This window comes from Centruroides vittatus, unplaced genomic scaffold (genome assembly GCF_030686945.1).
Source record: "Centruroides vittatus isolate TY-2023 unplaced genomic scaffold, ASM3068694v2 contig_1788, whole genome shotgun sequence".
Taxonomy (NCBI): Eukaryota; Metazoa; Arthropoda; class Arachnida; order Scorpiones; family Buthidae; genus Centruroides; species Centruroides vittatus.
In genome coordinates this window covers 635,936-653,719 of record NW_027121095.1, presented here as the reverse complement: position 1 = coordinate 653,719, position 17,784 = coordinate 635,936, and the positions used below count along the sequence as shown (strand labels likewise).

The 17,784-nt window shown below is 31.8% G+C and overlaps 1 protein-coding gene across 2 annotated transcripts in view; it reads right to left on the bottom strand.

The window, feature by feature from the left end:
* The window catches only part of spict (magnesium transporter spict), a 112,002-nt gene that overhangs the window by 28,577 nt on the left and 65,641 nt on the right, over nucleotides 1-17,784 (bottom strand). For both annotated transcript variants that reach the window (XM_067263635.1, XM_067263634.1), the window contains one exon: nucleotides 2,562-2,722. In XM_067263635.1, coding sequence (XP_067119736.1) covers nucleotides 2,562-2,722 — 161 coding nt within the window. The remainder of the gene's footprint in view (nucleotides 1-2,561; nucleotides 2,723-17,784) is intronic.

Here is a 17,784-nt window from a genome sequence, read left to right as displayed (position 1 = left end):
TATTTGCATTTTCCACCAGATGCTCACTCTCTAGTGTTTAAAACAAAACTATTTTATTTGGATTGTTTGAATCATTCTTGTGTATTGTTAACAGTAAAGATGAATAGCAATAGGAAAAGCAAAAGTTTCTGTTGCATTCCAAATTGCAATTTCAAAGCCATACAAGAGCCCGATATGTTTTCATCTATTCCCACATGAAAAACAAATGATTATTCAGAAATCAGAACTTGGAGATGTATGTAACTGATGGAAAAAGTGGATTAGATTGTTAAGATCCGGCAAAAAAGTTTTCCAATTATCCAGCTTTACATGAACAAGTTATGCTGTCAATTTTTAAGGGATTTTTCCTTAAAGTTTAAAATGCCAGTAATTTTGTGAGAGACACAGAGCAGACCTTAGGCATTTCAAGGGCCTAAGCTGAATTCTGTATGAGGCCCCCTTAACCTTCAAATTTTAGAAATCAATCATAAAAAGAAAAGAATTAACATATACATATTAATTAAATACTACACAAAATAAAAAGTATACTTTGTTGGTTTGTAAAAATAATTTATTAATACAAAACTTAACTTCAATTTTCATTTTTGTAGAAATTTTTGAGGCCCCTTGGAACTTGAGGCACTAAGCAACAGCTTACATAGCATATAATTTTGTATTTTTTTAATCTGTAATTTTAATGTTTCATGCTCAATGAAGAACAATTTGAAAATGTGTTCTTTCTCTAGATGTTCTATCTGCCAAATTACCCGAAGATGATGATTACATATTGTCGAAAATATTTGTCAATTAAGTGTTTTTATCTGTAATGCCAATAGATAGTTTTCAGATTTATCTTTTGTTATAAATAAGTGGTCTCTCTTGTTATTATTATCTCATTAATGGATGTTTTTTGTTATGAGATTGCTGCTGAAGAAACAGAATGAAAAAATCATTGCAGCAGTAGTGAATTAGAAAATGTACATAATATGCATAATTAAGAAAACAGCAATGCAAAATTTCAAAAATACTACTACTAAAGTCTACTGGAATTAGAATAACTAAATAAACACCACCTTTAACCATCCAGCAAATTATTTAATAATTAAAAACATTTTCAACCGTTTTTAATGGTTTTCTTCAGTTAACCAAAAGAACATTAAAAATAAAATGCAAAGAATTAAATATGAGAAACAGGAATTGCACTTGCGTAAATACAATTAAGATGCGCATGAAGATTATCCATGAATAAAATAAAATAACATATGGTAAAATAACATAAAAATATATAATAATAAATACATGGCCACAAAAGGAATAACACCAGATAACTACATGTTATTAATGCATGTTACTGTAAAAAGATTTTCATGCAGTTGACAAAGTATCTGCATCCTGTTCTCATCTGCGCTTTATATATATCTAGTTTCTCGAGGTGCCTGATCATACTTTTTTGGTCGTAGCTCTGATAATGGAAGCCTGATCTCACAATACGTTAATTTCCTGTTGTTTGGCGAATGATGCTAAAACTGTAATGTCTGTGTTTCTACTAACGGAGTATTTGTGTTCTTTGATCCTTTGCTCCAAATTTCGCATAGTAGTTCCTACATAAACTAGATCTGAGCCAAAATGATGGTCCATTAATAATCTTCGTATCATCTATCGATGGAATCCAACAACTTACAAATTAAGAAATGATAAGAAGAGGGAAAATCAGAACTCTGGCAGGAGAGTTTACTCCATACCTTTAAAAAACCATCATTTTGGCTCAGATCTAGTTTATGTAGGAACTACTATGCGAAATTTGGAGCAAAGGATCAAAGAACACAAATACTCCGTTAGTAGAAACACAGACATTACAGTTTTAGCATCATTCGCCAAACAACAGGAAATTAACGTATTGTGAGATCAGGCTTCCATTATCAGAGCTACGACCAAAAAAGTATGATCAGGCACCTCGAGAAACTAGATATATATAAAGCGCAGATGAGAACAGGATGCAGATACTTTGTCAACTGCATGAAAATCTTTTTACAGTAACATGCATTAATAACATGTAGTTATCTGGTGTTATTCCTTTTGTGGCCATTATTTATTATTATATATTTTTATGTTATTTTATTTTATTTATGGATAATCTTCATGCGCATCTTAATTGTATTTACGCAAGTGCAATTCCTGTTTCTCATATTTAATTCTTTGCATTTTATTTTTAATGTTCTTTTGGTTAACTGAAGAAAACCATTAAAAACGGTTGAAAATGTTTTTAATTATTAAATAATTTGCTGGATGGTTAAAGGTGGTGTTTATTTAGTTAATGCCAAAATTTCACCACAGTGTCTAAATTCTGAAGTAAAGTTTTTTCCTAAAAATTGAAACTGCATACACAGGACAATATATATAATGAATTTGATTGAGATTTGCCCACTAGTTCTTTCTACAAAAGCTCTGAATACCTATTCTTTAATTATGATCACTCTATAAATCTAATTTGTAATTTTCTTGCAATATATTCATTGAAAAATTAAAGATAATATTTTATTGTTATTTTTAAAATAAATATAACAATTTATTTTTACACTTACATTGATCACTTAACATTATACTTAAATCTTCCATTGTTTCAACAGTACTTTCACCAGGAGAATGTATGACAATTACCACTGAACCAAGGGTACAAAGAAGGCAACCAATTTTACCAAGAAGATTAATACGTTCTCGAAGAAACTTGGACGATAATATTGCACTGGTCAACAAAAAGTTGAAAACTGTAGTATGTTATACTGATTTATCATTTAAAAGATAATATATAATACATTCTTTATTTAAACAAAGATTTAATTTATATTGACATTTAAATTATTGAAGGGTCACAAAAATACAAAGTTCTTTCTGTTTTTTACTTACACTACTTATTAAAAGTTATTTATGACTAAGTTTCATATTATAAGCAAGTTAATAAGCTGAATAAAAATCTATGAATTTAAAATTTAATTCACTAATTTCAATGATGATGATGATGATGATGATAATACATTTAAATGAAATTTGACATAGACAATCAGAAGCATACCACTGCCTTTGCACGTGTAGCCTCTGAACCTGAAATCACGGCCGATCCACAAAGTGCCCGTTTCATTTGACTCTCTCACCGCACGGACCAACTTAGAATCATGGAGACCCTCGAAATATACAAAGTGGAATTACGAAACATGTGCATTAATTATAAAGATGTGGCCAACAGTTCACAAGCATGGAAGTACTGTTATGAGGGGGAGAACCCACAGTAATTACATCTTAATAGATTTATTTAACGGTTATGCAGCAACTTGCAGTAATAACTTCTCACGCGCTAAACTGTCAGCTTAGCACAAGCAGATTGTTCCATTTTCAATCTCAACCGTTTTATTCATAATTTGAATTGCATTGGATTCGATTTGCATGTTCCATTTCACACGTTGGTGTATTTCTTACAACGATATCCTGAGGAAGATCCAGATTGGGTCGAAAACGTTTGATGAACTATGCACTTAGTTAACTGGAGTATTTAAGGTTTTGTTGGATGAATTACATTTAAATGAATTTTATATGAAATAACAAATTAATTCTTAAACTACTAAACTATATCACACATCAAAGATGGATTGATTTTAATATTAAAAAAAAAAAAAAAAAAAAAAAAAAATCACACCTTTAAAATCCAGCAATGAATTTAATAAAATAATAACGCTATCGATCAATTTCACTGACCTTCTTCAGTTACGATGGAACAGAAAAATAGAATGTGAATACAAAAATTTAAAAACAAAAACAAAATTCTAAAATAAACTAGATCTATCTAAAATACATAACAGCACTTGTAGTTGAGCTTAATAACAATATATAGGCCCTGTTATATAGGCTGATAAACATGGAGAACATCATTTATGTGCAAGATCCAATGCTCCTAGCAGTGGTGAATGAGAGTGTTGTTAATTTATCACAGTGTGTTGCAAGAGCTTTGAAATGGAAATATATACAGAAACTAAGATGGATCTTCCACATGCAAAATATTAAACCAAACAATATAGAAACCCCATGTGACAGCATGAGAGAACCCCTGCAATGCATTTTGGATGCCTTAAAATTTGGCCCTCTTTATGCTCCTAACCCTCTGTCTCTGCCAGAAACCTTCATACCAAACATTAAATCAATCACCAAAGGTATGAATGACACAAATCAGGATTTTTTTCATTGGAAAATCACTTTCCAGACAAGACACAAAGAAAGCAATAATTCCAACATGCAATGATTTCAAAGCATTATATATATGCAGATCATGCCAGTGGTTAAAACAAAATAACTTGGTTCTGATGTAAACAAATAAGTCAAAGGTGGTAGTGTTACTCAAATGATCAACATACAATGAGAAATTAAGAAAATGTATTACAACCACAGAATGCCAGCTAGCACCCATCAACTTTTTAGAATCATTAAAAGATTCACCTCCATTCCCTTGGCATGACTTTTACATATGTATGGCTCCATAGTCCATGCACCAAAAACACTGAGAATTTTCACTTTTGCCAAGACTCGCCGGCTGGGAAACCAATTAAGTCTGATGATCAAGAAATTTAACTCTCTGACATTTTTGATCGAGAGGCAGCTGGTCAAATTCTACCATGCTAAAGCTACTTATCATCCATTTTTAATTAACAATTCACTGCAGGTTATAAAACATCTCAGTACCAGTTTGCTAGTAGACAATGAATATATAATTGTCTTAGACTTCAAATTGATGTATCAGTCTATAAAAATACCTCCTTGTTTTTGTGCAATAAGAGACTTCCTGTTTGCCAACATCACAGATGCATGTAAACATACAATCATATACTGGAACTTGCGAATCTTGTATGTTATACATCATTCTTTGAATTTGAGAACAATGTATACTTACAAGGAAGAGGCATGTCTATGGGCAGTCCCACTTCAGCAATACTTTGTGAACTGGTAGTGCAACAATTTGAAAACAACATTCTGCCCAAATTCGAACACCTCATCATCTTATTCGCTAGATATGTTGATGATATCTTCACCTTGTGACAGAAAAAAAAACCAGACCTGCAGCAGTTTTTAAAAGCAATCAATGACAACCAGACCTACAGATTACTCCTACAATTAGACCAGGAAAGTGAAGCAACGGTAAACTTTTTGGACATTTCCATCTCTTGCAAGTACAGCGAAATTTAGACCAAGGTATATACAAAACCATGTTTTCAACCTATTTTAATAACATACAACTCTGTTGATCTCCAGCATATCAAATTTGCAGCCTTTAGATCCTTGATAAGAAGGGCATATGCCCATTGTACCATCATCCGGGACACCATAACAAAGCTAGATTACATCTTAAAAGTCACAGAGCAACAGAGTTATCTGATAAAAATAATACAGAAATTGATTGCAACCTTTCAAACATCAAAATGTCAACATGTATCGGTGGACCAGAAATGAAGAGTGGTTTTAAATTATATCCCATCTTTAAGAAACATATGTAGGAAAGCAGCCAGAGCTAATAATGTTGCAGTGATATATTGACGTAACCCAACAATCTTCAAAATTTTAAGGAATGATAAGAAACCAAATAACCGTAATTTGGAGATTTACTCCATTCCAATAATCAACCAATGTTTCAAATCAAAACTGGTCTACGTGGGTGCCACTATGCATAATTTATGAGCATAAGTATACAACTGATAAAAATTGCAATATGATGCTGGCAGCTTATTCGCAACATCAAGACATACAAATACAATGGGACACATCTAATATACATATTACGGGATATCCAGGAAAGTTGGAACTTTATAAAACCCACAAAAAATCCAGGTACATCAACCATAGAGAATGCAAACAACTTATCTACTGCATGGCAGTGCATTTATGAAATTTAATTTTATTAATGAATATTTATTCATTTATTTTTATTTTTATTTCTTTAGTTATTTAATCTCAACTATGAGTGCTGTTATTTATTTATTTATTTATTTATTTAAAAATTTTGTTCGTTTTTAAATTTTTGTATTCATGTTCTATTTTTCTGTTCCATCACATAACTGAAGGTCAGTGAAACTGATCGAAAACATTATTTTATTAAATTTATTGCTGGATTTTAAAGGTGATTTCTTTGTGATTTATCTATCCAGTTAGTGAAAATATATGGATTTCATGAAAACCTCGTCTAACCAATATTCAACTAAATTTTAAAATCAGAAAATAATAATAATAATAATAATTATTATTATTATTATTATTATGTTGGGTTAAGTGAGATATACTCGATTAACACCAGTGGCTGTGTACTATGCCAGACCAAAGTCAAGGCATACTAACCAAAACAGAAATTAAAGAAGTGTATCAGTGTGTGTGTCTAAGAAGTGTATCAGTGTGTGTGTCTGTATTCAAGAATTTTCTCACAATATGACATGTATTCAATATAGTGGCCTTCTGTAGTGTGATGTATGTGTTTCCATTCAATTGTAATGTTCCCAGGCTTTTGTGTAGTGTGTGTGGTATGACACCTGTAGAGGAGAGAACAACAGATACAATAAGCACCCTATCCATCTCCACAGATGCCTTATTTCCTGGGTGAGTTCTGTGTACTTGCTAATTTTTTCAGTGCATGCATTTTGTATATTGTGAGTGTTTGGAATGGATATGTCTATAATGTATGTGATTTTATTGTGTTTGTCAATGAGTGTGATGTCTGGTCTGTTGTGGTAAATTGTTTTATCTGTGATTATGGCTCTGTCATAGTACATTTTGTGCGTATTGTTTTCCAATACTGTCTGTGGAATGTATTTGTAGTATGGTTCGTGGATGTCTACTAATTTGTGTTTCTTTGCAAGCTCTTGCTTGCAAAGAAACACAAATTAGTAGACATTCACGAACCATGCTACAAATTGCTACTTGATTATGTCTATGTAAATAATCTGTCTGTGCCAAGAGCTTGCAACCAGAGGTGATGTGTTGTATAGTTTCTGGCATGATGTGACATTTTCTGCATGTGTCATTTGTGAGTGTTGCATCTTTGAGTATGTGTTTTCTGTAGTTTTTAGTATTTATGACCTGATCCTGTATGGCGATCATAAATCCTTCTGTCTCCCCAAAGAGGCATCCCCAAGCTAACCAGCTGTTTGACGCAGTTTTGTCAACTTATTATTATTATTATTATTACTAGAACATTAAAATATATATGCTTCTTTATCTGTTTATATGAACAATTCATTTTTCTAACTACCAAGCAATTATTAGCGAGGTTGAGGCCGAAGTTTTAAACACAAAAACATGTATGTCAGAGGTTCAGTGCTGCTTTCCTGTAAGCCTAGAAGTTTAATTATAGTGTTTGGAAATTAAGTGGAATCATGCTCGACATTCTAAACGCCATTGTCAAACTTCTAGGCTTACAGGAAAGCAGTGCTGAATGTCTGACGTACACGTTTTTGCGTTTAAAACTTTGGCCTCAACCTCGCTATTAAAAAACTTAAAATAGTTTTTACAGAGTGTCTAGCAAAACTGTGTTTTAAAATTCTTTAAGAGTGGAAAACCTTAAAGAATTTTAAATTTTTGGACAGTACCTGCAGCTTTTCATTTCTTGTTCTGAAAAGATTAAGAAATTAAAAGCTTCAGGTACTGTTCAAAAATTCAAAATTTATCAAAATCTTGATTAGCAAGATAAAACACTTGTAATGTAAATTGTAGTCAGTTCCCAATTTTCAATGATTTTGTACTTAAGATAGCTAGAACTTATACATTAAAAATATATTTCTAAATTCCAGCAATCATTTGTTCTTGCTAATTATGTGATACGACAACTACAACACTGCATGCACTCTCTTCTTTCTGAGAATGTGTCCATTATTTAAAAAATTGAAGTATATGAGCTTTCAACTGGCTAGATCCATAATAAGAGAACAGTATTTTTTATTGTAATTTTTTATTATAAATAAACTGTTTATTACAAACATATAATAATTGCCAATCATGCAAATATTTCATAATTTCAAAAAATATTAAACACTGATTTAAATTTTAATATACTTAGACAGCCTCTCTGTGTTGTTCTCACATTACACTATTGCAAGAATTTGATTACAGTAATCAATTAAAATATATGTACAGTATACCTGTAAATTTATGAATAATCTATATCAGTGTTTCTCAAACTTTTTGGTCCGCAATCCCTTTTTGCACTTAATAGTTTCAAAGGATCCCCGAAGAATGTGTGTGTAGAAACACATCCCGGAGGGAGGGAGTTAATTTAAATTCAGGAGGAGTTAATTTCTTTTGTTTAATTAGTCTATTCCATGTTGAAATTTCTCTTCGTTGCATGTCGCTTTGCATTGAATTTTTGTAAATGTTAAGACTAACGAAATTTAAAAAAAAATTATTTCTTTACTTTTCACAAACAAAATAAATATATTGAAAAATATAAAAACAAAAAACATTATATTTTGGAAGTTAATCTAGTCTCAAAACGTTCCGATTCAGCACAACACAGTCCTCAGAAAAACAAACAAAACTTACCACTCACGATAAGAAAAAAGTCTCGTTCAAATACAGGCGCATCCTTAAGTACCCTCTCATGGTCGCCAGGCCAGGCTGCCAGCTAAAAACACATATCAACTAAAATAATATCGGAGTATCCCAAGACATAGCCAAATATTGCAGTGCCACAGCACTAGCGGAAATTCGAATTTGCCGACTGAAAAGCTTTCGGTTGATCGGTTTTTGGATAATCGACGCGCTATCTAAGTCGACTTGCCTACAGACGCAATGCTGCTAGCGAACACTGTTCCAAATGACGATGCTGTTCTATCATAGTTTAGGCAGAGAGTGGAATTGGGGAATTCCCCAATAGCGCACAAATTTATGATTATTATATTTAGGCTCGTATTTAAATATTTATATTATTTTTGTTATTTATATGTGCAATTTATTTAAGTAATAATTATTTTATATATTTTTTATTTCTATTATTTCTAAACATGAATCCGTAGTAAATTTATAAAATATTTGAAAAAAAAATTGATCTGGCATCAATTTTTTGGCAACCCGCACTTTGAGAATCACTGATCTATATCATACTAATTTACACATAATACTATTATTAAATATTTCACAGGGTGGTTGTAACTAAAAAGTAGATGTTTACAACTCTGTAGAAAGAACTATTAGACAATACACAATTTGGTACACATACTATCTTGAGTAAGCAATTTCAATTGATGTGAAAAAAATTTAACTTCAAAATTCAGTTCATAGGATGAAATTTGGCACTACTATCCCAGGAATATGAATATCATATACATTTTCTGACAAATTTCAAGAGTTATGAAACAGAGTGCAATAATTTTATTTCAATTACAGATGTGACTACAGATATGGAATGTGAAACTGATGATTATGTCAAAGATGTAATCATCAGTTCCTTTACACTCAAAAACCTTAAGAGTCCAGTAATAACACTTTAATGGAAAACTAACGTTTTCCACTGTATCTTGGTCTTCATCAGGTTTTCAAAACCAGTAAGATTCAAACTTGAAATGCAAAGATCAATATTTACAAATTATTTTTAAAACCCCTATGGAACAACATGATCAAAAATTATTTTAAAAATCTGTGGAACAATCTAAGCGCATGTATAAAACTTTTATCCATGTATGCTACCATGGTGATAGAACTATATAAATACTATAAACAGTGAATAATACAATGTAAATAAAGGCACAGAAAAAGGGTGCTAACTGCTGGTGTTGTCCATTTTTTCATAACAGTACCTCCATGTGTAGGAAACATTAATGACATCATTTGTGTTAACACAGTTGCTATTTAAGCCAGCTTTGTAAATTTCTAGTGCCTCAAGGTTTCGAAGGTGTTCAATTTGATGTGACAATCTGACCAGTTTGGCTTTATGGAGATTGATCTGTATGTCGGGGTCTGTGGCATAGGTGGATAGGGAGGTGGTGTGCCTTTTGTTAGTGATTTATCTGTGCTCATGTAATCTTTTACTTAGAGAATGCTTTGTGAACCCAATGTATACTAAATCCCTTTGAGATCTATTGTCTCTGAGGGGAATCATGTATATACTTGGTGCCCGACTTTCGTTGGTCCTGTCTTTGTCGTCGTGCAATAGCCCATATATTGTGTTGGATCTCCTATAGGCAATCTTTGTGCTCGTACAGGCAGCAATTTCTTTGTAGATGGAGCTTAGATGTTGGTTGTATTCCACCACTGCATGTGATTGGTAATTATTGTGGTCTTGGGTTCCATTGGGTACTACCTGTGTGTTGGATATGTTATGTGCAGCTATTTGTTTGGAGTATGCACGCGATAAGTTGTGTATCGTGTTCCTACTATACCTGTGCCTTACAGCTATGTTATCAATCTGCTTCAACTCTGTTAGTTGTTACTCAACAGTGTTATTACTGGACTCTTAAGGTTCTCGAGTGTAAAAAATACATTCCAGTAATTGTGTAAGAAGTTGTTTTAATCATCAGTTCCACATTCCACAAATGTAATTACAAAACACTATGTACTCCATTTCCATGCTTTAAGAACTAATTTACTTTTCTTTATTTTCCTATAATTCCCAATAGTCAGAAAACCTTTAATAAACCTTTTAAGGCCAAAATTCCTTAAAAGGTTTATGAAAAGTGTCAAACTGGCATATTGGCATTGCTATTTTGTGATGAAAGAATATAACAAGTAACACACAAATGTCTGAAATATTCTTTAAAAATAAGTTAAGTTTTTTACAAAAGAAATATATCAAAAATATTTTTAAAATCATTTCTTTAATATCTAAACTTCTAAACTCTTTTATAAATAAATATATTTTTAAAAATGATATATACATGTAGTGTTTTTTTTTATAATCAAGCAAAGTGAGCACCAAGACTTGCCTGTCAAAGAATTGTGAAAAATGTTGTGACTTTTTATATCTGAAATTCATTATAAAACATACATAATATGCACATTAACAGAATAGCAGCATCAAATTTCACCCTAGGAACTGGAATTTCAAGTAAAATTTTTTCCCCAAAAATCAAAGTTGCATTCTATTCATAGTATTCTATGTGGCTAGTAATTATGACGTATGGATGCAATAATTCCTAGCAAATTATGGTGTTTTGACCAGTTATATATTGATATTAAAACTACACAATCAGGACATTATTATACAAAATTTGGTTTAGATTTTTCCCAATAGTTCTTTCTATGGAGAGCTCTGAACACCTGCTCTTAATTGCCAAATAATCTGTAAAATTATCTATCAAGTTATATTAAGGCTAATAACTAATTAGATACAAATGAATTTGGCTAGAGGTAGGTGGTTAAGCTGCCATCTTATGATAAATTTAAAACAATTAGAATTAAATTAATTTTAAATTTAGAATACTCTGGAAGAAAAGAATCAGCCTAGAGTGGAACTGGCAACATATCTATAGTAGGTAGGAGATACAGGTCTGTGGCCTACTCTGAGCAGATTGTTTTCTTTCAGAATATCAAATCAAATCAATCAACATTTATTTGTTATGGCTTTCGTCTTTACAAAGGGGGTTACAAATTTATATCAAAATTAACAAATACAAACATTATTATACATAATAATAAAGAAAAATAAGTAATATAACTTTAAGTTAAAGTTATATTAACATGTTTAATGAATAACAGAAAAATTTATAAATATTATGCAACATTGCAGAACTTAAATTATCATCATATAAACAAAACATATCAAAATCAATTGTCAAAAAAGTATCCTTTAAATGTTCAGTAATTTTGCAAGATACAAATAGGTGGTTCTTAACGTTTTCACAAAATCTGTTACATAGTGGACAATTTGAGTGAGCCGATATATTCATTCTATGCCCATTTAAAACAATAGTATAGTCATTAAGTTGTAGTTGTGTTATTAAAGATTTAATATTGTAATTTAAATTTGGCAATAGATAATATCGAGGTGTCCATGGGGATGATAGAGAGGTTTCAAAAAAACTACACTTTTGCTCAATATAATGAATATCTTGGACCCAATATTTATCTTTTAATGACTGGAATAGTTCAGTTAGAAAGAGTTTTTTTTTTTTATCAGAAATTTGAGTATAGTAGATAGAATAACCTAAATCAGACAATAAACATTCAACTGAAGAAGATCAAGTTACAGCCAAAGAATTTCTACCTATTAATTTCAATTTATTATAAACCAACTTTCTAAGATCAGATTCTGATAACTCTAAGATTTTAATCCAGTATCTAAAAATGGCCAATGCTAAACATATAGCCATTGGTGGATGGCCCAATTTGAGTCTTAAAACAGGTCTGGGCACTGAATGATTAATATGAAATATTGATCTGATAAATCTCAGTTGCATCTTCTCTAGTTTATCAACAAGAGATGATCCCCAAATAGGAAACATAAATCCCAAACTTGAACGTATCAAGGAATCAAACAATCAAAAGTATGACTTAATAGAAGACTACTTCATTTTAACCATGAGCTTTATTAAATTAGAAAGTTAAAGTTTATATTTCAAAAACAATTTATCTAGGTGAAAAGAAAATGAACCCTGTGGAGTAAAATGGATACCCAGATATTTGTAAGACAAGATGATCTCCAACTCAGAGTTAGATAAATAAAAGTTATCAGCCTTCCCCAGTCTGCCCCTTCTCCGAAAAACCATTACTTTGGATTTAGCCTTGCTAATAAGTAGTTTATTAGACTTACAATAACCCTGTAGAAGGTTAAATTTTATCTGAAGTTCAATAGCTGAATACGAAAATATTACAATGTCATCGGCAAACAAAAAACAGTTCAATTCTATCTCCAGTGATATATATATATATACCCATAGTATTATAATTATAAAAAAAGTCTGGGAGAATGTTAACGAATAAGTTAAATAAAATAGGACTAAGTGGTTCACCTTGTGGAAGACCTTTATTAGCAATTACCACTTCTGAAAGACAACAATTAACTTCAATTTGAAAAGTGATATCAGAAAACAATTGTCTTATAAGGTTAATAAAAGAAGAAGATATACCTATCCGAGAAAGCTTCGACAATAAAATATCATGATCTATTGCAGTGTTTCCCAAACTTTTGACATCTGTGTACCCTTTGTATAATTTTCTTAATGCTGAGTACCCCTCGTCAAAAAAATTGCATATACTTTAAATCAAAAACCAAAGATAACGAGGATATTCCATTTCCATATGCTGCTGCAATTGAAAAATCGAAAAAGCCAAAATAGAAGACTATGTGGAAAATATTGTTCCTAGATATAGCGATATGGACTTTAGGTCTTATTTTTGTCTTTCTAGAAGCACCGTCAAAGTAAGTCTCTTCTAAGAATTATTAGTTGTAATAACTAGCTACAGAAAAATTGGTTTATTGGGCATTTTCAGCTTTTTATTAATACTAAAGCACATAACAAACCTTTCCTGTTAGAAAAATCGCACAAAAGCTAAAAATACACACGAGCACATTGTAACAATTCAATGTGTAGATACTGGAGGTTTTTGTGTGACACTGTTGTCTTGGCCATAGGGGGGAGGAATACACAGAATCACAGCACCCGGCGAAACCGCTAAGAAGTAACGAAGTTTTTTATTATTTTTCTATGTTCGTTATCGAAAAAAAAAGTAAACTGGTTGTTGCACCAGGAACAGCTGAAGCACGGTGCAGCGTGTACCCCCACTAAACTCTTCCCGTACCCCTGGGGGTACGCGTACCACACTTTGGGAAACACTGATCTATTGTATCAAATGCCCTTGACAAATCAATGAATCCAACATATAAATTATTATGTTTCTTAGTCAAAACTAATTGCAAAATTCCAAGAAAAAAAAATAAATTGTAACCACCTCCTCTATTTGCTATAAAAGCACCCTGACTAATAGAAATAACATGAAACCGCTCAAGTCAAAGTCAAAAATGATTAACCAATAACGTTGAGAAAATTTTCCTAATTACATTGATTAGCGATATTGGATGATAATTCACAGGATTGAAATGATTACCCTTCTTATATATCATTTTTAAGTAGATATTTTTCCAAGTAGTAGGAAAAGAATAATTAGTTTTGAAATTATTATGTGGTTGTTTGTATCGAGAGATTTGTAAGTCCACAAATAAACGTTACAAATAGGAACACAAACAAATAAGTGTACAATTGAATATTCCTTTAATGCTCTCAGAACACTGTTCTTTTTGTTACAGAGATCCCAACTTGACAGATTTACACCCTAGTATCCACAAACGAAAAGGGGGGGTCACCTCTTATTCTCATACAAGTATAATATACACGCACACGTAACACAAAACCTTGATACCAGACTTAAAAGCTAATCTTATGACTACCTTAAAACTAATATAACAGGGAAACAGATAGACTTAGGAAAGTATAGAAAGTGTAGAGAAACAGATAGAAAATACCCAGGTCTACATCGATTGATCGATATCCTTGGGAATGTACCCTCTCACAATCATGACCTGTTATTCTTTCTTTACTAATTAAGCAGTTTGTTCTAGAAGGTCTCTGATTCTCTCGGTGTTCTCTAGTCCCTCATGGCTCTTATTCTCTGGCCTCAACAATCCTTCTTATACCTGCAGCCTCTCTCCTTTCTCTCTCTTCTGAGTCTGGATCACTGCCTTGTACGTTCGTTCCTTTCAAGATCTAGCCAAAAAAGTGTCCACCTCACGTTTTTCTTCTTGCCTCAGACTCTTCTTTCTTTTGTCTATTTCATCAAATTCGGGGGAGTCCTAATACCCTATTCCTTTGTTTCACCCTTGGTTCTGAGAATGGGTAATCCTCCCCTTGAAGCAATAACGGTCGAAGTTCTCGAAGACAATAGAAAGGAAATAGAAAACTAGAAATGGAATAATGATAACAAATCGTTTATAGCATTAATCGGAGAGAGATTTATTCATCTCAGCCTTAATAGCATCTAAGCCAGGGGCTTGCTTTATTATTTTTTAGAGAATGCACTACAAATTGTAATTCATCAAAAGAAAAATTTTTGTCAAGTAATGGGTCCATAGTGTCATTAGTACAAATGGACAATACAGCCAAAGATGGTCCAGAGAAATAGGTTTTTAAATAATCCGACCAATCACAAATAGAAATGTTATTATGCACAAGTTTGTTAGTTCTAAATTTATTAACAATCTTCCAAAATTCAGCAGAGTTTTTAATATGTGATAACTGAAAATGAATCTTATTCCAAAACAGAGAGATTTGAAATTTTTTCCAAGTTAGAATAAATAATAAATTGTTGCTTAGATCTTGATCGCTGAAATGATTGTAGAGCACAATTTTTCTCTCTTTTCAATCGAAAACAGTCAGCGTCAAACCAAGACTTCACAAACTTTCTTGAGCAATCATACTTGACATACATATTACTTTGAACTACAGATTCAAGGATCACGTCAACAAAGGATGAATAAAAAGAAAAAGAATCCAAAAAGAAACCACTTTTAAAATCTGCATATCGCTTGGTAATGTTATACAAATACTTGTCCAACATGAAGGTCTCCACACATAACGACAAATTTCAGTAGGCCATTCTTTACTGAGAGGAAGAGAATCTGAACAAATCTGAAGAGAAACAAATCTGAAAGCAGTAGAAACTGGGAAATGATCAGAATCAAATTTATTCAAAACCTTAAAGTCCACTATGTTATCAACTAATTCAGAGTTTGTAGCTATCAAATCAATAACTGATGCACCTAAAGAGGAAATAATGTAAAATTCGCAGGGAAATCAGTAACAAAATGACCATTTAAAAGAATCAAACCAAAAGATTTGACTAAGTTCAAAAAATTCCTTCCTCTATAGTTAAAGATCATATCTTTAGACTCTCTAAGGTTATAAAAATTTAAATTAGAACCTGTATATAATGTATCTATTTCAGAAGCAATTCTAGCATTAGAATCACCAAGAATCAAAATGTCATCATCATCTTTAAAATCAAGAATCAATCTATCAAGGTATTCAATCAGTGAATCATATTTATTGATAGAAATATAAACCAAGACGATTAAAAGTCTAGAACAATCATTAAACAAAAGTTTATGAAATGTAAGTTTAGCAATAATTAAATTATCAGAGAGATGGCAAATTTCTAACTTACTAAGTTTCTGACAAACTACTAAAAACAAACCACCAGATGGTCTTCCAGGTCCCTCAGGTTTATGAGCTAAAGATTCAGTAAAATAAAACTGAGAATCTAGCAATGAAAGAAGGGTTTTCAACGAAGATGTCATCCATGATTCAGTTATACTAATAATATGATATGAAAAGACAAAATCAACGAAACTTTTATCAGAAAAATTAGTATATAATAAACCTTGGCTATTCCAAGATAATACCTTTAATGTAAAAAAACACTTCTGAGCAAGGAATAAGGGTCGATTTACACACAACAGTGACATGCCGGCACAGTGCAGTAAGTATCGATAAATATCACACATAGCCAATCAGAATTTCATGTACGACACTTGTATGATTGATAGAACACAGATCACGTGTTGTAGATGAAACTCTGATTGGCTATGTGTGATATTTATCGATACTTACTGCACTGTGCCGGCATGTCACTGTTGTGTGTAAATCGACCCTAATAGGAAAAGTTTTTAATTTTTGTCCATTTGACAATTCATCGACTTCCCTGGTGATAAAAAAGGTTCAATCTTCATCAGCTTGTTATTCAGTAGGTCAAACGTAAAGTTATCTTCATCAATTGTTAAACAATCAGCTCTCATGAATGCAGATTTACCTGTTGCCTTAGCCTCTCGGTAAAAAGGAATGAGATTTCTCCTCCTAATTCTCTATCTCCAATGTAAATCGTAACACTTTACCCTAGAACGCTTTTCCCTCATTCAGATGTTATGTACATTTCGGTAAATGAGTTTTTTTTTTATTGGAGACAACATCAAGTTCAGCAACCACCAAATTATTTTTTGAAACTATTTTAAGATATTTCATCAAAATAGAGTCACCATTGGGTCTTTTAACAGATGACAGAATGTCAGAAACCAAAGACAGAACTTCAGACGCATTTCCCTCTAATCCAGTAATAACATTATTATTTCTCTGACGTTCATTAGACGATGAATCTAAGAGATATAAAAAATAGGAAGTTGGAATAGTAGAAGAGACATTTAAGTTAGAAAATTCTTCTACCTTCTTCTCCACATTAAGGAGACACTGTTCAAAGTCTTTATGCAAATTTGCCAGCCATTCAAATTTAGTAGCTAAATCTTCGAGTTTAGTCAAAACGGTATCAAATTTCTTTTCCAAAAAAAAAAAAAAATTTTGAGGTACATTAGTAGATGAAACCAGTAGAGGGAAAAAGATTCAAGTTGTTGAGATTTTTAGAGTTGGTTCACTAGGAGATCTTTGTTGTTTACCAACAGATGATATGGACGACTTTGAAGGAAGGGAGGGAGGAGGAGTGAGAGACATCAGGCCAGGGTTAGACTTGATGCCTCCAATTAGTAATAAAGCACATAGTGATAAATATATACCAAAAATTTTAGTAAAACTGAAGTAAAAAAGCACACAATTTTTAATATAAATCAGATCCAAAGAGCTAGAGTTCATTAATGATAGCTCACTCAAAAACTCGTCAACACTGACGAACATTGCAAGCGTCCCTCTTTCAGAATATTCTAAATTTATAAACATTTTCACAATGCTAGGCTGCAATTTTTAATCATATTTTTAATTTATTTATTTTAAAATATAGGCTCTCAACCTCAAA